This window comes from Dipteris shenzhenensis, chromosome 10 (genome assembly GCF_047967505.1).
Source record: "Dipteris shenzhenensis isolate YYH24624 ecotype China chromosome 10, Dip_SZ_1.0, whole genome shotgun sequence".
Lineage (NCBI taxonomy): Eukaryota > Viridiplantae > Streptophyta > Polypodiopsida > Gleicheniales > Dipteridaceae > Dipteris > Dipteris shenzhenensis.
In genome coordinates this window covers 40,185,888-40,209,091 of record NC_141605.1, presented here as the reverse complement: position 1 = coordinate 40,209,091, position 23,204 = coordinate 40,185,888, and the positions used below count along the sequence as shown (strand labels likewise).

At 40.8% G+C, this 23,204-nt stretch overlaps 1 protein-coding gene across 2 annotated transcripts; it reads left to right on the top strand.

Annotated features, from left to right (window-relative positions):
- The first annotated feature begins 14,676 nt into the window (after nucleotides 1-14,676).
- LOC147897819 (pentatricopeptide repeat-containing protein At5g27110-like) lies at nucleotides 14,677-22,664 on the top strand. 2 transcript variants are annotated; one of them, XM_087380530.1, is made up of 5 exons: nucleotides 14,677-15,240; nucleotides 15,410-15,494; nucleotides 15,638-15,699; nucleotides 18,907-19,209; nucleotides 19,297-22,664. In XM_087380530.1, exons 4-5 carry the CDS (start codon nucleotides 19,155-19,157, stop codon nucleotides 22,386-22,388), a joined length of 3,147 nt encoding a protein of 1,048 aa, XP_087236656.1. In that variant the 5' UTR covers nucleotides 14,677-15,240; nucleotides 15,410-15,494; nucleotides 15,638-15,699; nucleotides 18,907-19,154; the 3' UTR covers nucleotides 22,389-22,664. The 2 variants fall into 2 exon arrangements, with proteins under 2 accessions (XP_087236656.1, XP_087236657.1); XM_087380531.1 differs by lacking the exons at nucleotides 14,677-15,240; nucleotides 15,410-15,494; nucleotides 15,638-15,699 and having other exon boundaries at nucleotides 18,910-18,995; nucleotides 19,133-19,209; nucleotides 19,292-22,664.
- The last annotated feature ends 540 nt before the right edge of the window (nucleotides 22,665-23,204 follow it).

Genomic DNA, 23,204 nt, shown 5'->3' with positions numbered 1-23,204 from the left:
CTCTTCGTATGTATGCATGTGTGTGTGTGCGTATGTATACATACGCACGCACATATGTATGCATGTGTGTGCGTGCGTATGTATACATACGCACGCACACACATGCATACATACGTAGAGAGAGAGAGAATATAAATAACTTTTCCAAGTAAAGCCACTCCTCCAGCTTCTAAATATACATACAGAGAGAGAGAGAGAGAGAGAGAGAGAGAGAGAGAGAGAGAGAGAGAATATAAATAACTTTCCCAAGTAAAGCCACTCCTCCAGCTTCTAAATATAAAGTTATTTATATTCTCTCTCTCTCTCTCTCTCTCTCTCTCTACGTATGTATGCATGTGTGTGCGTGCATATGTATACATACGCACGCACACACATGCATACATACGTAGAGAGAGAGAAAGAGAGAGAGAGAGAGAGAGAGAGAGAGAGAGAGAGAGAGAGAGAGAGAGAGAATATAAATAACTTTCCCAAGTAAAGCCACTCCTCCAGCTTTTGAATATAGCCAATCACTTTCCCGCGTGCGTGCACACACACACACACATATATAGATAGATTGAAAGATAGATAGATAGATAGATAGATAGAGAGAGAGAGAGAGAGAGAGAGAGAGAGATGCAATGCTGAGAAAACATTTTCTCAAGCCAAAAGCAATGCTAAGGCTTAACTGATATCCAATCGAAGAATTCCCTAGAGAGAGAGAGAGAGCGAGAGAGAGAGAGAGAGAGAGAGAGAGAGAAATGTTTTTCCTCTCTCTCTCTCTCTCTCTCTCGCTCTATCATTCATTCATTCGATAGATATATCGATAGATAGATGTATGCAATGCGACTAAAAACATTTTTCCCAACTAGAAGCAATGCTAAGGCTTACTTGAGATTCAATTTGAAAATTTCCTAAAAAGCATTCAAATATTGAGATATACAAATAAAGCCTAAAATTTTTATTCCTTAAAATAAAGGCAACCTAGGATCCCAGCTTTGAGACTGGACAGAGGCTGATAGAGGTAGGTCCTTAACCCATTGTAGATTGATCATGCTACTAGCATATGCCTAAAAAAAACAAACTTTTTAAAACAAATTGATTGATGAATTAAAATAAAAGAACCAGACATGTATTCAAATTTTTTGAACCGTTCTATATTCTATGATTTCGAAACTCGCAAATCATAATAGGTAAGCCATAGTTTTCTTGAATGTTATGTAGTGTTCACATTGCTCAATTTTTTCTAAGATCTCAAGGACTCCAACTAGTTATGCAAGTCCTATGCCCCCCCGCTCCAATGAGCTTGAGGGGTGAGTAGGTCTTTAATGCTAAGTCTTTGCAACTCAAAGGTGTATTCCATGAAAAAGTCAATGATGTCTTTGTTATGGATACGAGGAGCTAAAAGTAATGCTAAGAAAAATGACATAGCTTGTAGAATCTTTATTGGAGAATTTTGTTCTAGACCTTCCTTTCCATAAAGGCTAAACACATCTTTGTATGCCCTCTCAGTATGGTTGCTCATCTCATCCCAAAGAATGTCTCTCTAGCCCCACCTTGTCCTCCTTTTGTGTCCTATGAGATTCCAAGTAACATTCCAAGATTCTTTACTTCTTTGTAGTGTATGAACACATGACTAATCTCTTTAGGGAGTAGACAAAATGCGCAAAAACTGAGCAAAAACTAGTGCCAAGATTTAGTCTCCTTTACTTTTCACCTATCCAAAAAAGAAAGATTAGCTAGGTGGTCATGTTATCTTCTCCAACTTCCCCTCTCATATTATATCATTCCTTTTCTCCAATTTCTTGAGCGAGTCCTTAATCTTCCACTTTCTATTCAATGTTAGATACCGACTATGGCCACTTACTAGGAGGTAATGCTCATCCCTATAGTGATCTTAGCTTCTTTTTACATATTCCAGTGGGAAGGTCTACCTCTTATCAAGGCTCCTTGTGCATTGGTAAGCTTCTAGGTCGTCCTTGGTTCCTCTAAAGAGAGCCAACTTCTTTCTTGGGCTTTTCCCATTTCATAACCTTTTTGATAAATTTTATTTTGCCTTATGTTATACAACACTTTTTATCTGGGCTTTTGGGAAGCAAGCGGGGAAAAAGATGGAACCTAGTACTACTAGGCACATTCTAATATTTCCACACAATCTAGGACTATTGTCCTTGCTAAGATTCCCAAATACCTTTGAATGGAGAGGAACTCTTTGCTATGAATCTAGTATGACTAGTGACTATGGCCAAATGTGGATGCTAACACAAATCTCATTAGGAGTGGAGCATTAACTAGGCTAAATCCAAACCCAAGCTCAACAAGCAAGTAGGTCTGCTATGAAGCATAAGCAAAAGAATGTAAAGGCAAAATGAACTCTGTTAGCCCACCTCCATCCTTAGCCTTAAGGAGCAATAGATTGTTAACAAGTATGCCACCTTGGAGAGCCAAACTTCTATTCTTTTTAATGATGATATTTCATAGTTAGAGAAGAATTATTACCCAAATGGCTATTATCATGACTTGCCCTAACTTAAATCGATTCCAACTGCCCACATTAGAGAAAATCTTGATAAATACTCTATAATTCCTAGCCAACCCTCATAAGTCTAAAATTCTCATGGGATCAATTAGCATCATTTGGGACAAGGCAAATGGCATTAGGGGACAAACACATAACATCCACATGCTCAAGCAACATTATATTGGAGTATGTCCCCCTAGCGAACTTTTATTTAAAATTAGCATTAATTAGTCTCTCGCTCCCATAAGCTATTCACTTAACCTAACCTTAATGCGATTCACCCCTCAATGATATGTTAAACCAACCTATGGGCATAAATTGGAGAGTGGTCTTTTGAAATGTTTATATGTGTACTACACTTATATTTTACACTTCTATATGTGCCCTACAATTCTATATTGGTCAGCTAAAATTCAATTTTTGCCTTACAAGATGCTCCTACCCAAGCACACTATTATAAGATATTGCATGTAATTGAGTGGCTACTATTGACTCCTTTCCTATTTTAGTATATTTAGGGGTGATGGATATGCAAGGGCTAGTAGACAGCATATCCCCAAAGGGAAGGTGCTAGAATGCAAAGTCTTATGCTCCTCAATGAAGTAGACACAAAAAAAGGTAATAGAATTTGTGGAATTGTAAAAAAGCTCAAAAGAAAATTGAATTTGTGCAAGGCATAGCCCAAGGTAGCTCAATAGTGAAGTGCTCTCAAGGGGAATGTGAGATCTCTTTACATGAGAGCCTGAATGGTCTTCTACTTCATTAATATATGACAATTAATTTTTGTCATCATTTGGTCCTTAAGATTGTAGATTTCAATTGATCCTTGACCACTTGGGAGCTTTTTGGCATTTGTGATGCAATTTGTGGAAGCCTTAAGCACTCCATTGGGAGCTAGTCTTTTTCATGAGAAAACTCACAAAGTGACTAAAAGACCCTGAGTTGTAAAATTTGAAATTTATGCGATACTCCTCTCATCTTTTTTTATATTTTAGGCATGTGGACAGTAGGCCAAGGCATGCCTTGGTGAATATCTTGTGGAAAATTTGCAATTGCTTTGTAGATTAGTGACTATGTTTCTTTGTCATTTAGAGACTATGTTCTAGAGGAAGAATTCTCTAGGCATCACATTGCATTTAAGAATTCTCAAATTTCTATTCATAATCATATTGTTGCATAGAATTGAGTGACACAACACCTACCTTTAGGCTAAAAGGCTTTGCATGGCCTACGGTTCAAGGTTTTTGCATTATGGCGAGGGGATGACAAACACATGACTACATTTTCCTGCCAACAAAAATTGCCTATGCACAAAGTCTGAATGGTGTGGTTGGGGCAATGCAACAGGATAATAAAACCCACAGGAGAGAATGTTACTAGAAGAAAGAGAGAGGAGCTGAACCGCACCTATGGAACCCATACCTCTAACTAGCAGAAGCCACCATCGTTCTTACACCGTTCTTGCTCAAGGGCTGCGAATGACGTTGTAAGTGTCCATTTAACTACCAATCAATGAAGAGTGCTCATAGAGATGGGAGAAGGGGTCAATAGAGAGGGATATAAACACTAACTAAAGATCCGGATTCAGGAGCAGGAGCAAAATTAAGGTTCTTGCACTTCTTGGAGTAGGTCACAAAATAGGAAGTTTAATCCTTGTCACAGTTCCATATTTATTCTTGTTATTTATCATCTTTGTGTAGATTGAGAAATCCTCTTCTCATGTCTTGAAAATGGAAAATAATTGATATTCCAACAAACATTAATTTTTGAAGCTTTGTCCTCGAGGGTAGGATTAGCAAGGAAAGGGAAGAAGCTAGGTGTGAGGGGCTCGTAAGTTTGTGACTGTTGGGTTAGTTGAAAATGGACAGAGGCATGAGCAAAGAGACAATGAAGGAAATGGATGTTAGGATGGAGCTCAAGGAAGGTTAAGAGGGTGGTAGCAACAAGGGTAAGTTAGGTTATGAGGTTGGTAGAGAGAGTGGTTAGATATGGGAAGTTGGATGTGAGATAGGCCCTCTCATCTGGTGTGATGGGATCATCGGCTGCAAGGGTGGGATGTCGGTTATGTCATGCCTTGCAAATAATAGTGATGGCCTTTGTAGCAATGGCAGCAAACCAACAACAATAACCCTAAGGGGAGGACTACCCATGAGGCCAGGCAGAATATATTTTTCTCATCTTTGGATAAGTCTTGGCAAATTATGTGCAGAGTTTTGGTCCTTATGGAACGTTCCCATTTGATTGTTGGATAAGCAGATATGATCCTGATTTGGAGTTGCTTCCATTGGATAAGCACATATGCGTAGAGGTGATCTTCTGCTTGTAGAGCGGCCACAAGCTCTTGGTATACCACCATTGCGCATTGTAGTGGGACTTCAAATTTGATACTCTACCAAGCATTAATTTGAAAGCTTTGTTTATAAAACTTTCCTATTCACTTGCCTCCCCAAATTCAATTAATTTGTCTCGCTCTCCAATATCCACAGCCAATTAACCTATGCTATTCCCAATTGCCTCGCCATCTCATCACTCTACCCTCTCCTTGCTCAACTTCTCCCCTCCCCTCAATCGTCTCTCTCTTCTCTATCCCTCCCCCTTCCTCAAGTCTCCCCCCCTCTCCCCCCCTTCCCCCTCATATATGCTCTAAAGGTGGCTGACACAAAGCTTCTGGATTTCTTAGAGCCTTCTTGATTTGTGCACCTTTATTTCGAACCTTCTCGCCATTCGCCTACATTCATAGGGCTATTGCACCCTCCCACTTTCGCAACAAATTAATGATTTTATTTTTGGGAATGTTAGGGGTCTCTATTTTGCATGAAGGGTGTTGGAATAAAATTTTGAATGAGTTTGAAATTTAGCCCATGGAAACATGTTTCGAAGTGCTAAAAGGAATTAGAGGAGTAGAATATAATCCATTGCCCCTTTCATACTCTTATTTTATTGACAAGAGCTACATGGCTTAATAAACCTTTCCATCTCATGTCTCAAATGGGGCTAAATAACAATATGTCTACAAACGCAGAACATACTTGAGCACTCCAAAGTGTCCAAGCAATAATGAGGGAAGAATGATGGTAATTGCAATCTCAAAGAGCCATGTGGGAGACATAGCTTGTCCAATTTGTAAAGTTAGGATTGTCTACCTATGTGGTCTTGAAAAGGGTGAATGTTTGCTTTGGTTAGATGTTCAACTAGATAGTAGACATGAGTTAAATCTTTGTCACTGGAGTAAAGGGATGGCCACATCAAAGAAGGCTCGAATTCCTAAACCACATGGCATGAACAAGGGTAAGTAGTTTGCTTATCTATTTTGACACCTTGGTTTATACTTGACAACAGGTTGGAATTGTGGCATATAGGTGGCCCACTTAACATGCCTATATAATAGTATCAACTAGGATTGGAATGAAATAAGCCACTAAATGGACTTCTTGGGAAAGTATAGCGCCAATTGTTTCCTTTGAATTGAGCTATATTCCTTGTGCTTTTTAGTCTTTCATCAGTCGCTTCAAATAGCTGTAGAGTCAAGTACCTTCTGGTAGTCCCTGCAAAAAACATGCTCTCACCCTTCGAAGCCATCTATCTTGATTTAAGACAATTTATTCGTGGGTTTCTTGATTAGAAGCATAGCAACAGTTTGTAGATTATGGCTTAGTTATTCTCTTGGATTAGTGCTTCAAGAATCCAATACATACGTAGCTAAAGCAAAGTTGTAGACTTCTTTATTAGATGTGTTGGTCCAAAAACATGAGAACAATTCATGGGATCATATGTCCCTTTCATTCTTATGTTTTACTAATACATGTTCACTGAAGTCGACAATTTACTCTTGCAAATTTGATTTTGCAAGGGCATTCATGATTTACTTTAATGCTTTTATCACACTAATGAGGAAGAGTGAAAGCAAGTTAGAACAAAGAATGTAAAAGAGATTCACTTGAAAAAAATTCAACATGCATCTCCAATAGACATTACACTTGTAGAACCACAATGCAAGAGCTTTTGACATGGATGTAGGATGATCGAGTGAAGCATTTTATGCAATTTCTAGAAATTTCTCTAAGTATAGCTATCCAATTCTAAATGACCAATGAAGTGATAAACCATTTGCATAGAATGTTAGCTCTAGAAGATACTCATGCCTTGCAAATTGATCATGCTTTTATCCAAACGTTACCCTCAAACCAAAATATATTCTATGCATTGGTACATTCCATCACCTACATTCTCCTTCTCAAAAATGGACCTCTCGAACTCAGGCTCCACCATCACAACAACCATCCTTTCCTCCACTCCCTATACCTTCCTATTGTTCCCCTTGCAAGACATGTGAAATCTTTACCACCCAACATTCTCAAAAGCATAAGGTCAAGTGTTTAGTGATGGATTCAATGATCACATCTAAGCATCAATGATCGGAGGATGAAGATCATGTCCTATCTCAACATCACTTAACATCTTTGCCCATTGTACTTTGAACTTGGACATTCAGTAAGCAAATAAGGAAAAATGATATTTGCAGTTCCAAAAGCACTCGTCCTACTCCTCCTAAGGAGAAATCCTTCAATATAACCCTCTTCCGTGAATTCTTTATTTTCTTTTCCTTTTCACCCTAGACTCTTCTTCCCCATTTCTAGTCCTCATTCTTTTTCCATATCCCCTCTTGATGTCAATCTTAATACATGAACCCTATCCTCCTTCTAAGTGCCATGTGACATTAAGAGGGCTTGAAGCCTAACCCTTTGTAAAATATAGTTTTCCACTCTTCTCTATCTTCTTCATCATAGTGTTAGCTTTTATCCTTGCAATGCCAACCTGCACCACCGCTTTTGTATTTGAAAATTTTCTATAGATTTGCATGCCATTAGAGCAAGAAATTATCCAAACATTAAAAAGGAGGTTCCTATAATATACGATGTTTTAGGTTGGACTTTTTTCGCATATTGCAAATCAAGGGACTATTCAGATAATGAAACAGGTTTGACTTCTTAAAAGATTGTTGAACAACCATCCAAAAGGCAGGTTCTTCTTCAGACAGACCATTAAAGGCTCAAAATGATACTTCAAATGCAGATCAACCTAGCTTGACAAACATCTCAATGAGTTGATTCATGAAGGTAGCACAACAATTCAAAAGAAGCAATTTCACTTGATAACAAATGGGTAGATATGAGAATTTTCTATGAATTTTGAGAATGAGGTTACCATTGAAAGCGAAAGATAGCATCCTCAGGAAGAATCCATGAAATGAAATATACATCGTTTTCAATTATATTTGTAAGACGACATTTGCTATCTATCTACAGACTAGAATCGTTTTCAATGATATTTGTAAATTTGTGTTTGCTATCTATCCACAGAACATAATTTATCTATCTACAAAATAGAAATATGTGCTAGGCAAATATAGCATCAGTGGGAGGGTGTGATATCCTGCAAGTAGGTGTTGCACTACTCTTCTACATGCCACTCAAATCCGAGCCATGGTCCTTTGCAATTGCCATCACCATGACAGAGATCCAAGAAGCAGGAGTGTGTCCATTGACTTGGAGCTAGTCGTCCTTCGAAAGATGGACATGCTTCAACTTTGTTGTGTTCCATGTGAGGTGCAAATTATCATTTTTTTGAACGTACACATTGATAATTTCTAAGAATTCAATACCTAAAAGCCCACATGGAACATGCACGTTATCGTTTGTCTGAACATAAGGACTAGAAATACATTCTTTTACATTGAGAAAGCTCATTTACTAATTTATTTGCGTTCGTGTTCACTATTATAAATACTTAGTACCTAGAAAGGTTGGATGAATCGTCCACAACGATTCTAGCTTTGTCTAAAAACAAGGTCATGACTGGATCATTGTTGTGTTCCCTTTCTTTGATGATATGCTTTAGTTCTATTAGCAATTCACCATGATGTACATTGCAGTGCTAGGGTGGAAGCTCCACCTCCTTTCCATCAGCATATGCAACCTTTGCCATCTTCAACAATGCCTCTTTGCCATAGGAAGTCTTACTCCAATTAGAAACGAAGCTTCTTGATGGTGATGCTAGAGAATAAAAGCTTATTCACATCATCTTCAAATATTAGATTGTTCTTCTGTCCTTCTTCAAGCACCCACGGAACCGTTGCAAGGATTATAGCTTTAAGATCTCCTAGTTCTTCAAACATATCAAGGAGACACTTTTTGACACCCACGTGATGAAGCTAGAGATCCGTGTTGCATCTTGGCTATAGGGGAGACTTGGTGGCATTGGCCCTCTCAAGAAAACAAATTTTGGGGAGTGCCATGCAAGTCGGTCTCCATTACTACCACTCCCTTGCATTTCGACCTGGAGATAAGAGAAAGCGACAATGAGAGAAAAAGGCGAGAGAATAATAAATCCAACAAAAGAGAAAAGCTTCAAAAGCATAACAAAGCCAAACAGAGAGAAAAGCTTTAATTGATTGCAAAGGGTAACTCATTTTCCACATCATTAGAGGTGTGCAATACTAGAGGGACGAATCACTTTTTGGAGTTGCAACCATAGCTCTTAATCATCGAAATACCCCACTCTAAGTAGTGCTTTACCCACGGTGAACAATCTCGTCTGGCCCTATGTCTATTCATGAGGTAGTACTTGAATTATTTATTTGTGATAGGCATTTCTCTATTGATTGTAGTTCCTCTATTGTTGAGTTACTCGTTGTGCAAGATCCCTTTTTGAGAGTTAGTTCCCTGATTGAAGGAGGCTCTACAAACCTATTCTAATTAGAGGCTACCTATTGCAGATTCCTACCATCAGGTAGATCTGATGGTGTGGGTAGGCTCTCTATTGCTCCAGTAGGTAGGCCCGATGGTAGGAATCTAAGGAACATGTCTGTAGAGCCTCCTACAATTAGACAACTAACTCTTAGAAAGGGATCTGGCACAACGAGCACCTCAACAATAGAGGAACTGGAATCAATAGAGAAATGCCTATCACGGGTAAAAAATTGAAGTACTATCTCATGAATAGACATAGGGTTATGGGTGAAATACCACCTAGAGCGGGATATCCTCATGATTGTGAGCTACGATTGCGACTCCAAAAGTGATTCATCCCTCTAGCATTGCACACCTCTGATGATGTGGCAAACACATTACTCTTTGTGATGAATTGAAGCTTTTCTCTCTCTTTGGCTTTGTTACTCTCTCTATTTGGCTTTGTTACACTCTTTAAAGCGTTTCTCTCTATTTGGATTTGTTACTTTCTTGCGTTTTCCTTGGTCTCTATCGCTTTCTCTCGTCTCCATGTCAAAATGCAAGGCAGTGGCAGTAAATGGGATCCCCAAATTTTATTTTTTCGGGAGGGCCAATGCCACCAAGTCTCTCCTATAGCCAAGACAGAGCGCGATCTCAAGCTTCATTAGGTCACCATCAAAAAGTGTCGCACCCATACGTTTGAAGAACCGGGGAGCTTAAAGCGATCATCCACGCACAGGCACTTGAAGAAGAATGAAAGAAGAATCTGATATTTAGAGACAATGGGAAGACGCTTTTGGTCTCTAGAATTAGCTTAGCCTTTGATTGGGGCAAGACTTCCTTTGGCAAAGAGGCATTGTTGAAGATGGCGAAGGTTGTGAACAAGTCATATGCTGATGGGAAGGAGGTGGAGATTCTACCTTACCACCACAAAGTACAGCAAGTTGAAATCGCTGCTAATGGAATTGAAGCATCTCATCAAAGAAAGGGAACATGGCAATGATCCAGGCCTTCTATCCAAAGAAGAAAGTGCAAGTTTACCCTTATCATCAATCCAAAAGATGGGATTGCTATTCGAAGTTGAGGCTTGGTGGGTCTGCTTAGTGTACGATAGATTTTTACAATACCATATCCAATGGCATTGGCATCATTTCCATTGCCATTCTTAGAAGGAGGAAAAGAAAGTAAAGTAATCTTCATGAATGAGACTTGAAGATAACAAATTGAAGCGCATTGATGTTTTGAGAGAGACATGTATTCTCAAAATTTGATAGTAGAATGCATCGAACTAATTAAAGTGCCACATTAGCACTCTGTGAAATTGGAAGACATTAGGTCATGTTAGTAATAAAGCTCCCATCAATTAAGCTGCTTTAGGTCATTCTCCAAGTTCCTTTGAATTTTTCAAAATCTAACATGACCAAGGAAATAGAGTATGAAAGAGGCTTTTGATAGGAAGGAGGAGAGAGTGGAGACAACAAAGAGGAGGCACCAGTAGAAACACACACGTGTGACTAAATTATACACTAGAATTGGTTGAAAAGAATATATATAACTTTCCCACGACCATTTACGTTTGGGTTAGGCAATCTCTCAAGTGTTAGTGCACAAATACCTTTGTACATGATGTTGAGATTGCTCCTTAACACCTTCCCTTAAGACCAACAAAATGAAGTAGGCCTTCTCTTAAGATGATGATTCCGAGGTATGAAGAAGTATTGAGCATTGTATTGCTATGGTGGAAGCTTTGATTGATTTGATTCAAGAGATAACTGTGCGTTGTGATGGAGGGGGATCTTAGTAAGGTTAGCTTTGAGGTTGCATCCACCTATTTACTTCATCATACCCTCTCCACAAGCGAGCAAAACATCATAGTTTTGTTACAAAATCAGGCAAATAAAGAATTTTGTAGAAATTTCTTGATCGAGTCACTTCTATTCTTTGTTCAACCAATCCAAAAAGATTTCTTTAAAATTGATGTGAACATTGTTGAATTGGAGATTGTTCATGGTCAACCAAATATGCCCTAGCTTGAATCTAGAGCTCCTACCTTACCCTTGTTGCATCCCCTAGTAAGATGGCTTTCTAATTTATGGGCTCCCCTATGTAAATTTGAATTACTTTTTAGATTTTCTTAGAATTAGGATAAGCAACAAGCAGATGAAAGATGTCTGCCTTATGCCCTAGGCAGCTCTTGCACATACTATCTCCCTTGCCAATGGGCTCTTGATTAAAGTATCCCTTATATATGAAAAATTTCACTTTTTGAATTAAAAAACCACTTATGTATGTATATTCTCTGTAACTCCATAAAAATATAAAACCCCTTATGTTGATCGCACGTGCCATCCTACATATTTCTTAGTGACCCCCCCCAAGTTCAAGCACTTGACCATATAGACAAAGCTAGACTCACTATGGACGATTCATTTGTACAAAAATTTTTCAACGTTGAACACACTTTCTTAATGCAAAAGCACTGGTTTCTAGTCCTTACATTCAGACAACTACAATGTGCATGTTCCATGTGGGCTTTTAGGTGCTGAATTCTTTAAAATTATTAGCTTGTACGTTCAAACAAATGATAACACGCACCTCACATGGAACAAAACAGAGCTGAAGTATGTCCTTGATCTTTCAAAGGATGACCAGCTCCAAGTTAATGGACACACTCTTGCTTCTTGGATCTCTATCATGGTGGCGATGGTAATTGCAAAGGACCGTTGGCTGGGATGAAGGTCTAATATCTTGCACATATTTCTATTCTATATATAAATAGCTAACACAGATTTAAAGATTTACTGTCTCACAGGTTCACTACCTCTATGAAGATCGTACTGCAAGGTGTTCCTCACCTATGTGAAAATTGTACCTGGCTTTTAGATGTCTTTGGGTCAGTAAATTAGAAAGTCATGGTTGTAATCAATGAAGTTGGTTTTCGTTGCTGCTAAAAGTGATTCTCGCCTAGTTCTGGCCGATTGAAGCCGCACCGTGTACTTTTTTGAGCCTTATAAGTTCGGTTAGGTACAATTGATTTCTACTCAAAACGTGTGCCCTTTTGGAGTTGTTCTTCTAGATGTGTCATAGAGGTTATAGTTGGCTAACATACCATTTTTGCTCACAAGTTTTTGATGGGTTATGTTGCTTTTTTTGTGCGTTTGCAGGTTCCCTTGTAGAAATGGAGCCACTAGAGAGACCTTTGGCTTTGAATGCCACCAACGAGTTGTTCTTGCTTTCATAGGCTTGAGGTTCAACGAGGAGGACAAGAGATGCATTGAGAACATAAACAATCTAGTGCAGGGCTTCAACACTAAGATTCTTCAACTCTCACTACCTGCTCCAACAGCTTGCGAGTGTTTTTCTATGAAGTGCTTTCTTTCTCTGTAGTAGACAAGCTACTGCTGTCTAGCAATTTTTTGTAGAAGATAAGCTGCTACTGTCTATCAGTTCTAGTCTAAATACTATAGCAACTCTTTTGCAAAGTTGGGAGAAATCAAGGCCAGAAAGTACTTCTGGTTTATAAATTGCACTTGCATGCTATCAATTCCCTCTATTTAGTTGTGCTCTGGAAACTATAGAAAGTATATCAAACGTTGCACAGTAGAAAATGCTTTTGGTTTGAAATTGCATTTATGTGCATTCAGTTATGTCTATCAAAGAAACTTGTGCATATTTTGTAATGATTCTCTGATATCAAAATATGGAAAGATTTTCTAAGCTATTGCTCCTTGTACAAATGTGTGGTGGACATCTCTGCATCTTAGAACTAAGGTCTGGTAAAGACACAGACTCACCAAGCTTCTTGCGACGTAGAGATAGTGACTCACCAGGGCTCATCTTTGAAACTCAAATCTCACAGACATAAATTAACCAAGACTTACCTTTGAGACCCAAATCACCAATAGTCTCACCAAGTGTTAACCCTATGGCAACAATGGCCAGAAGTATAGTCTCGAGCAACAAAGATGAGATCATTATGTGTATAGAGTACAGGTAGAACTACGCTTGTGATATCTTGAGCTTGAAAGATGGTATCGTGAATCTAAAAGAATGGGGATAGCCAAAATCCTTTCTAGAAAAGATCCAATCATACTTGCAACATCAAGATCTAGAGAGAGAAATACTAAAACTAGAGAGAGAAAGACTAAAAGCCTACACTAAAACATAGATCCTAACTTCTCAACTAGACAAATTTCAATAGTTTATGTTGGCCTTTGGTGTTACTTGAGGGTGGCATACTGTTTTCAAGAAATGGACAAGACCTGGGTCCATCAATTTTCATGTAGAGCTTAAAGCATTCCTGCCTAGTGCTTTCCATCTTAGTGGATTATCGAAGAGGATATCTTTCTTTGAGGTCTTTGTGAGGAAAGGATCTAAGAGTATAGAGACTCTTACCCAAGAGGTCCCCCCAAAGAGTGTAGAGATTTTACCGAAGTGGTCTCCTATAAAAGAGCTCCCACCCTTGAGGTTCCTACAAAAAGTAGAGGGACTCTTATCCAAGAGGCTTCCTACAAAAGAGGTCCCACCCTTAAGGTTCCTACAAATTGTGGAGAGAACAACATGCATATCTCTCTCAATGGAATGAAGCTCCCACTCTTTGGTGTTCAATGTTCAACTCGACTTATGTGTTCAATGTTCATGTGATTGATCTCCATTGTGTCCATACTCCCATACACTACCGTGTTCTAGCATGCCCTTACCCATGCACTCCCTACCCTTTACTCCTTGTTGCCCTCTCCTCCCTTCTTCTCCATCCTCCTCCTCCTCCTCCTCCTCCTTGCTCCTCCTACCTCTTCCTCCTCCTTCCTCCCTTGATCCACCTTCTCAACCCTTTACCCCTTGAAGTCATAAAGGAGACTAGTAGATGGTAGTTGACTTTGTAGATGTTTGAAATGACTAATGAAAGAGTAATACAAAACACATGGAATATATCTCCATTCGAACCCTATTTGCAAATTACTCTAGTTTAGGGGCCAACATTCTGCAAAGATGATCGATGCTTTAGCCTCAAAGCGATTGCCTTGGAGATAAGAAGACTTAAACATACTAGAACTTGGGGAAAGCATAGAACCTGTGGGTCTAATTCTTTAAGCTACTTGAATGCTGTATGAGAGCAAGCTAGAGTACCCCAAATGAGGAGTGCATAGGGGGTGGAGCAAGGTAGGATGGGGCAACCACATGGACATCATCATGGCTATCACGTGGGTAGCATATTTACAAAGGAAAGCAACTAGAATGTTTGGCTAGTTGCTCGGTATATGGGCTACTATGCGCCAGTTGCTAACTATATGGACTATTATAAGTAGCTAATAATAGGTCAACTGATCTAAGAGCTTCGAATGTGCCACATGGCTTCGTAGGATTTTGGAGTTTCATAAAACGCACTAGTGCTGGCCAAGTAAAGAGGCACTACCTGGCAATCAAGAGTCTCCATGGAGGACTTGCAATCAAGAGTCTCCATGGAGGACTTGCATCCTGGCCAGCTTGCCGACATCCCCACATGAAGCTTGCATGTCTCACTAGCCACCTCCTTTTTGGGGATCTCCTTTCTACGTCTAGACTCGTGCAATCTCTTTCTCAGACCGTGTTTCCCATTCTCGAGAAGGCAATCTCCTCCTGTCATCACAGCCCTATCGTGTGATCTTGGGGTGAATCTTCTCTTGCATAGGAGTGTTGGCCTCAAACAAGCAACCTCCCTCTAATTTTCTAACACTCATTTGGGGCATCGTTAGGCAGTTCAGCCTGCAGCAAGATCACTCAGCAGTACGGTTGATCTACACACAGATAGAAGAGCCTACTCCATCAGAGTTTGTTAGTGGTGCATAACATTGCCAAAGTGCCGAATACCTATTCAAAGAGCATGCGAGAGGCGCTCCCAAATTGTTAATGCATTTGACCACTATATCACGTACCTACACAAATTCGCACCCACACCTCCCCGAGGCAAAAAGCAGTAAATGCTATATGACTCACAATTTTGGTGCTCCAATTGTAGACCTGGTATCCTAATTAAAGGTGCAATCTCGACTTTTGACTTCAATATTTCTTCTTGATACATGCTGTGCAAGTTCTCGAAGTGTCTGAATCACGAAATACTTGCTGTCAATTCAGGCTGCACCTTCTGCTTCTATTGACATTGACATACATTTATGATAGATGTTTGGCATCTCACTTTGTGATGCAGACCACCTCGACGACCTTGCAAATAGTTTTTGACTCTTTTGCGTGAGCTGAAGAATTTATTGTCTCGCCGATTGAAGCTGCACCATGTACTTTTGTGGGTTTGATTAGCTCATATTGCTTTTTGCTCAAAACTTGTTGATTTTCTTCCCTTTTGGAGCTGTTCTGGTTGTGTCACGGAGGTTGTAGTTGGCCCAGATACATTCTGTTGCTTTTTCCTGCATGTTTGCAGGTTTCCTTGTGGAAATGGAGCCGTTGGAGAAACCAGATCTGGTGCAGGGCTTCAACACTGAGGTTCTTCAGCTCGTGAATTCTATGCTTGCGTATGTCGGCACATTTAGCAGCAGATATTGTGTGCTGCTACATTCTGGTAGATTTAAATCGAATTTTAAATTGGAAAAGTTGGCTGTTGATGATAATGTCTTCTGGTTAGTGAGAAATTTTGATGAGCCCTGGTGCCTCTGCTGGTCCTTACTACATGATGCAATAGCTTGAAGTCTCTGTTTATGCAATTGTTCTTTGCCTGATGTGGATAAGCTGCTACTGCTTAGTGATTCGCTTCGAATACTATGATAAGTCTTTCTGAGCATTTTGGTGGCATTGCTAGTCGTCATTACCTGCTCCAACAGCTTGCGAGTGTTTTTTAATGAGGTCTTTCCTTTCTCTGTTATAGATAAGCTGCTAACTCTTTTGCAAAGCTGGGAGAAAGCAAGACCAGAAAGTACTTCTAGTTTATAAATTGCAGTTGCATGCTCTCAATTCCCACTGTTCAGTGATACTGTAGAAAGTCTTTTCAAACGCGGCACAGCAGACAATGCTGTAGAAAAGCTTCCAACACGACCTTCAAATTGTCCCAGCTATTTAGATAGCCTAGCAAGTGTCTAAAGACACGATTTCAAAGTTGGTTTTAGATTCTCTAAATCTACTTGCTTCTCTAGTCTAATCTTTGGCATGCTGAGTAAGTGCTTCGCTTCTTGCTATATTGGGTCTCTCAAGTGAATTTTCTTTTGATAGCCTAGAGTCATTATTACCTTTGCAAGGTGGATACAAGACAGGAGAACAAAGTCCAGTCCAATCCTTAGTGAATCATAGGCATATAGGAATAGAGTGCAATTGTCAATGAATCGTCCACGTGTTGGAATCACATGCAAATTTATGCAAATTTGAGTACAGATGTGCAGTGGTCAACTCTGCACCTTAGAACCAATGTCTAGTTTTTACCAAGCTCCTTAGAATCATAGAGATAGACTCACCAAGGCTCACCTTTGAAACTCGAATCTCACAGGCAAAGACCCACCAAGACTTACCTTTGAGACCCAAATTGCCAAAGACTTACCTTTGAAACCCGAATTGCAAAGATAGAGGCTCACCATGCTTTCATCGACACAGACACATCAAACCTTGAAGCAACATGAATGTTGAGATGGCTGTCTGAAGATTTTGCATGCATTTACAACTTGGAAGCACAATGAACTGAAGGCAGAGACACAAACTCAGCAAGCTTTCATCTAGACACACGACTATGGTGCATGCATCGAGAAGCAAACCGCACACTCAGGAAATGAATGGCCATGGAAAGATTGTGCATGCATTCACAACCACCAAGCTTCTGTAACAACGATAGCCAACTGGTGGAAGAAATTGCAATGAGCTCGAGCTAAACCCTAATTTCATACCTTACCTCAATAGCAAAGCCAAGCAACTAAACAAAGCAGCCATCCAACATACACAAGCAATTAAAGCGCACTTCCTTTAATTTATAATTTTCCCAAAACATCACAAAAAGTATCATAACATCCTTTAAGGTTGAGTTAACCTTGCACATCCCCCATAGGGTAAAAGGGGTTGGTAAAGAGGCAGGTGCCTTTAAAATGTCAGCAACCCCCAATAGGCGCCTAGGTAGGTGCCACCCAATACTTCTCGTAAAAAAAGAGGATGTGTCAATCTATTCTTTCATCATTTTTGGGATGAAGAGTGCCTTAGTATTGGACCTCACATGAGCTTAGCATTGGATCTCATTTTTTGAAAAGTTTCAAAATAAAATTTAGCTCCCAATTACTACTTGATGACAACTACTAGTGGGCATTACGGGTGTATGGAGATCCCTTAAATCGCAAACAACTTGGGTTTGTGGCACTCAATTGTAAAGTTATTTCCACCACGACTTGTAGGTTGTGCATGTTTTGGCCAACTTGGGTCATTTTGGCGCATTTTTGGACTTCCATCTTGACACACATTTGGCCCTAGAAAGAAATATAGTGCTTTGGACCACATAGTCCATAGAGTGGCAACAATGTAGCCCCTCTCCTGTGAACCCTTGACTAGCTCATTGCATAGATGCAAGCATTTAATGCCATTCATATCTCCTTGCACAGACCAGACTATAATCGCTGGTGTAGCAAGCAACTTGCATTTAATACCTCTACGCAACCCTTGAGAGACTTGCTCTAGCTAGACCACATAGTCTATGACACCCCTAACACAAGGTTTTTGTAGTGGTAGTTTAGGGAAATTAGTGCCTGCATAGCTATCTATGTGGCATTCCTAGTGTTAGATCCACTTTAATTGTTGGCCTACCCACCATGCATAGATACATAAATGTACTCCTTCCAAAAAAATTATGGCGATTCCCTTCAACACTCCACTAGGGGAGATGTGCTTCATTACTTTACATGGGTAAGTGGCTAATAAAAAATGGCTAGTGGCTTGTTGGCCACTCCATGCTCACTGTTTTCCAATGACTTTTCTTTTCAAGAAAAGTCTTCTTCTGTAGAAAAAGTCAACCACCTTCTGAAATTTGCTATGTCCATGGGTCATCACTTTAAACTAGTGTCCAACTAGAGTCCAATGAAAATCGGCAAATCTCTCCCATTTATTTTGCAAGCAATTCTAACAATTAATCAAAACAAGAGTGCACAAGTGCGCATGGGCATTGCCTCGTAGTATAGTGGTACGGCAAGCACTTTTGGATGCAAAAGAGAAAGCAAACGATTTTTTAAACGAGTATTAAGCTATTAAAAGGCAATTTTTGTAGGATGATCTCCATAAATGGCAATTTGAAACACAAGGCTTAATTAATTTTAAAATTACACATGGGAATTCACAAAAGGAGTTTGAAGTTAGGATTATGTCCAAGGAGGTAGAACTAATAAAGTACCAACAATTAAGGATCCACCAATCAAAATACAAGGATAAAACAACAACTTAAATTACCCAACTAAAATATACCCCATAGTGTTTTCCCCTCTCGCTCACACACACATCAGCCATGTACAGACAGGTGTGGAGACCATTCGAGCGGCTCGCATTTTTTATTTATTAGAGGGGACCCGGGCAAAGATGCGAAGCTAATTTTCAGCTAGAGTTGCACTCTGCTGGACAAATAAAACTTAGGAATTAAACAGACAATTGATAACTTAGTTTAAATTGCACTATTCTTGAACGCCAATTAATTGAATTTCCCTCAATATTTTGGCCATTCCTCGCGATGATGATCAACAGATACAGGACGACCCAAAATATGCTGCCTGGCAGCTCGTCCGCGAAGGCAATTAAGCCTCAACTCTTGGCAAAGGAATCTTGGCTCTCAGGTACTGCCCTCCTCTAGTGTATCTTGCATCCCAAGGTTTTTCTCCCTCTTTACATTGGTGACATCTGATAAGGAGGGCCGTTATTGTGGCGACACCCACTACTGGCGATCGGTTTTCGTTGTGCTCATGCTTCGCAGGTAGGTCAGGGACCCAGCGCCTATGGAAGCAGTGCTTCATGGATCCCTCCCTCTGATGGGCCAACCGAGACAGCAAAGTAAGTGTGCTGCAACTCCGAATGATTTGCACTGGTAAATCTGTAGATTGGCTGGTCTGACGACCCTCTTGTGGTTTTTAAGGACAGACAAACCAAAGACTCCAGATTTCAAGTATAAGGTTACCAAGGAGTGGCTATGGATAGACTGCTGGTACAATCCAGGTTGGGTTAAAGTCATGGAAAAGCCCAAAGTATGCACTGTTCAGGCCGAACACTTTGGCTTGGTGAAGGACTGTGGCAAGCGGGGCTTCAGGTCTGGAGTGAAGGCAAATGCATCTCAAGCACAAGAACTATGCGAGAAGAGCGGCTGGGAAACGCTCAGCTTAGAGGACGCACTCACGTCCATGGAACGGATGCCCCAGCTGCCTTCAGTTCAGAACCTTGTATGCATCTTGCATAGGTGCAGAACAGAGAAAAATCAAGCCTATAGCAAGCGCTTGTATGCCTACATGTGCAAAAGTGGGCTTGAAGATCATGGATCCCTTGGAAATTACCTTGTCCCAATGTTTGTCCAAGTTGGAAGCATGTCCGATGCTCAGCAGGTTTTTAACAAGTTGGTTGATCGGAACGTGTATTCTTGGACTTCTCTCATTAGGGGTTATATTGAATGCGGGGATCCAAAGCATGCCCTCAACCTGTACCAAAAAATGCAAGAAGATTCTGTACACCCGAGCAAATATACCTTCGTGGCCGTACTGAAGGCTTGTGCTAGGCTGAGAGATGCACAAAGAGGCCAAGAAATACATGCCGCAATAGCCAGAAAGGGGCTGGAAAGGGATCTTTTCGTTGGCAACAAATTGGTGGACGTGTATGCCAAATGTGGCTTGTTTGCAAAAGCATGGGAAGCGTTTGACAGGCTACCAATTCGAGACGGGGTCTCATGGAATGTACTAATCACGGGATATGTTGAGCATGGACTTGGTGAGGAAGCGCTGAACTGTTTCGAACATATGCAACTGGAAAGTCTCTTTCCAGATTCTGTCACATTCATTTGCTGCTTGAAAGCTTGTAGCAGCATAGGAGCCATAGACAAAGGCCGAGAAATCCATGCTGAAATTTCCAGAAAAGGGCTAGAAAGAGATCTTTTTCTTGGCAGCACCTTGGTGGATATGTATGCCAAATGTCGGTTTCCTGCAGAAGCACAGGAAGCGTTTGACAAGCTGACAGTACGAAATGAGGTTTCTTGGAATGTACTCATTGCAGGATATGCTGAACATGGGCTTGGTGAGGAAGCACTAAAATGTTTCCAGCAGATGCAACTAGAGGGTCTCTTGCCAGATGCTGTCACATTTGTTTGCGGCTTGAAAGCTTGTGGGAGCACAGGAGCCATACACCAGGGCCGAGAAATACACACCGAGATTTCCAGAAAGGGATTGGAAATAGATCTTGTTGTTGGCAGCACTCTGGTAGATATGTATGCCAAATGCGGCTTGCTTGAAGAGGCAAAGGAAGCATTTGACAAGTTGCCAGTTCGAAATGAGGTCTTATGGACTGCACTGATTGCAGGATATGCCGAACATGGGCTTGGTGAGGAAGCCCTGAACTGTTTTGAACAGATGCAACTGGAGGGTTTTTCTCCAGATGCTCACACATTTGTTTGCAGCTTGAAAGCTTGTGGCAGCATAGGAGCCAGAGATAAGGGCCAAGAAATACACGTTGAGATTGCCAGAGAGGGACTGGAAAGAGATGTTGTTGTTGGCAGCACTTTGGTGGATATGTATGCCAAATGTGGCTTGCTTGGAGAAGCATGGGAAGTATTTGATAACCTGCCAGTTCGAAATGAGGTCTCATGGACTGCACTGATCGCTGGATGTGACGAGCAGGGCCTTGGTGAGGAAGCACTGGACTGTTTTGAACAGATGCAATGTGAGGGTCTCTCTCCAGCTACTATCACGTTTGTTTGCAGCTTGAAAGCTTGTGGCAGCATAGGAGCCATAGATAAGGGCCGAGAAATACATTCTGAGATAGCCAGGAAAGGGCTGGAAAGAGATCTTGTTGTTGGCAACACCTTGGTGTATATGTATACAAAATGTAGCTCGCTTGCAGAAGCACGGGAAGCATTTATTAAGCTGCCAGTTCGGAATGAGGTCTCATGGACTGCACTGATCGCAGGGTATGCCACACATGGGCTTGGTGAGGAAGCGCTGAACTGTTTCGAACAGATGCAACGTGAGGGTCTCTCTCCAGATTCTGTTACGTTTGCTTGCAGCTTGAAGGCTTGTGGCAGCATAGAAGCCATAGGCAAGGGTCGAGAAATATACACTGAGATTGCCAGAAAGGAGCTGGAAGCAGACGTCGTTGTTGGCAGCAGCTTGGTGGATATGTATGCCAAATGTGGCTCGCTTGCAGAAGCACGGGAAGCACTTGACAAGATGCCAGTCCGAGAGGTGTTGTCGTGGAATGCACTGATCGTAGGATATGCTGAGCAGGGGTTTGGTGAGGAAGCACTGAATTGTTTCGAACGGATGCAACTGGAGGGTCTCTCTCCAGATGCTGTCTCATTTGTTTGCAGCTTGAAAGCTTGTGGCAGCATAGGAACCATACAGAAGGGCCGAGAAATGCATGCTGAGATTTGCAGAAAGGGGTTGGAAGGAGATCTTGTTGTTGGCGGTGCCTTGGTGCATACATATGCCAAATGTGGCTCAGTTGTAGAAGCACAGGAAGCGTTTACCAAGCTGCCAGTTCGAAATGAAGTCTCATGGAATGCACTAATCGCTGGATATGCCCAGCAAGGCGAATGTGAAATTGTTTTGCATATGCTTGAGAGAATGAAAGGAGAAGGGTTAAAGCCAGGTGGGGCCACGTTTTCTATTGTTCTTTCTGTATGCAGTCACACGGGTCTACTGGATAAGGGCCAGAAATACTTTGAGGCCATGAGCAAAGACTATGACATCACTCCATCTATCGAGCACCACATCGGCGTGATTGATCTCCTTGGGCGTGCAGGCCAATTAGAGGAGGCAGTAGCGATGGTGAAGAAGATGCCTTTCCAACCTAATATTGTGGTGTGGCATATAGTGTTGGGTGCTTGTCGAAAGTGGGGTAATGTGGAGCTTGGAAGAGTGGCTTTTGAACATGCCGTGCAATTGGACGAAAAGGCTGATGCATCTTATGTCTTACTGTCTAATATCTATGCAGATGCTCAATTGCAGGGGGAAGCGAAGGTGGAGGCCCTGTAAGTGAACAAAGAAGCATGGAAGAGAGAGAGGACGAGAGAGAGAGAGAGAGAGAGAGAGAGAGAGAGAGAGAGCGCTTAGAGGCAGAGATAAGAGATCACACACACACGCGCGCACAGATTTTTCTCAAAAAGATTTCACACACGCACACAAGCAGGATGTTGCGGTCATTTTGGGTGGAGGATACAAGACATTCCCAAGGCATATCTTTATGTATATATGATCTTTGTGTAAAGATGAGGGAGGAAAGGTATGTCACGAGATGTATAATTGATAATAGATATAACGAATTTTGATCTAGAAATATCATAGAATATGCCTCAAGAGAGACCTCTAGTTCCATGGAGAAATGGAAGTATAATTGATTTTGAATGGAAATTTCGCAAATTCCAAATATAACAAATGGTAAAGAGGACCCCATTGCAATTATCCTTCAGCAATTTGACACAGCTTGCCAAGCTAGAACCAAATCGACTCTAGATTCTAAATATGTAGAATGGCCCATGCTTGTCGTTGGGTAAGATATGATGCTGTAGCCAATAAGATGTTAGGACTTGTGAGTTACGTAAACCTCACCTAATGTGCAAGGGAAGGGCAAGTAAAGACTACTTACTATATGGGAGGCTTGCTGATGCTTTGAATGGAACATCATTGGTCCATATGAAAGCTACTTTGATCACACAAGCAATTGCATACTCTAGAATCAAGCTGAATATATATCAAAGGATGAAGTGTCTCAAGCTAGTGATCGAAAATCATGGGTAGGTGCATCAAATTTGTACTTGATAATAGTTGTTTCCTATTATAATAGTGCCAAAA

Bases quoted from the DNA above. Each gene is read 5' to 3' on its own strand.
- LOC147897819 (XM_087380530.1), top strand. From the start codon at position 19,155: ATGGAAGCAGTGCTTCATGGATCCCTCCCTCTGATGGGCCAACCGAGA. The intron at 19,210-19,296 runs GTAAGTGTGCTG...TTTTAAGGACAG, and splicing joins GGGCCAACCGAGACAGCAAA to ACAAACCAAAGACTCCAGAT.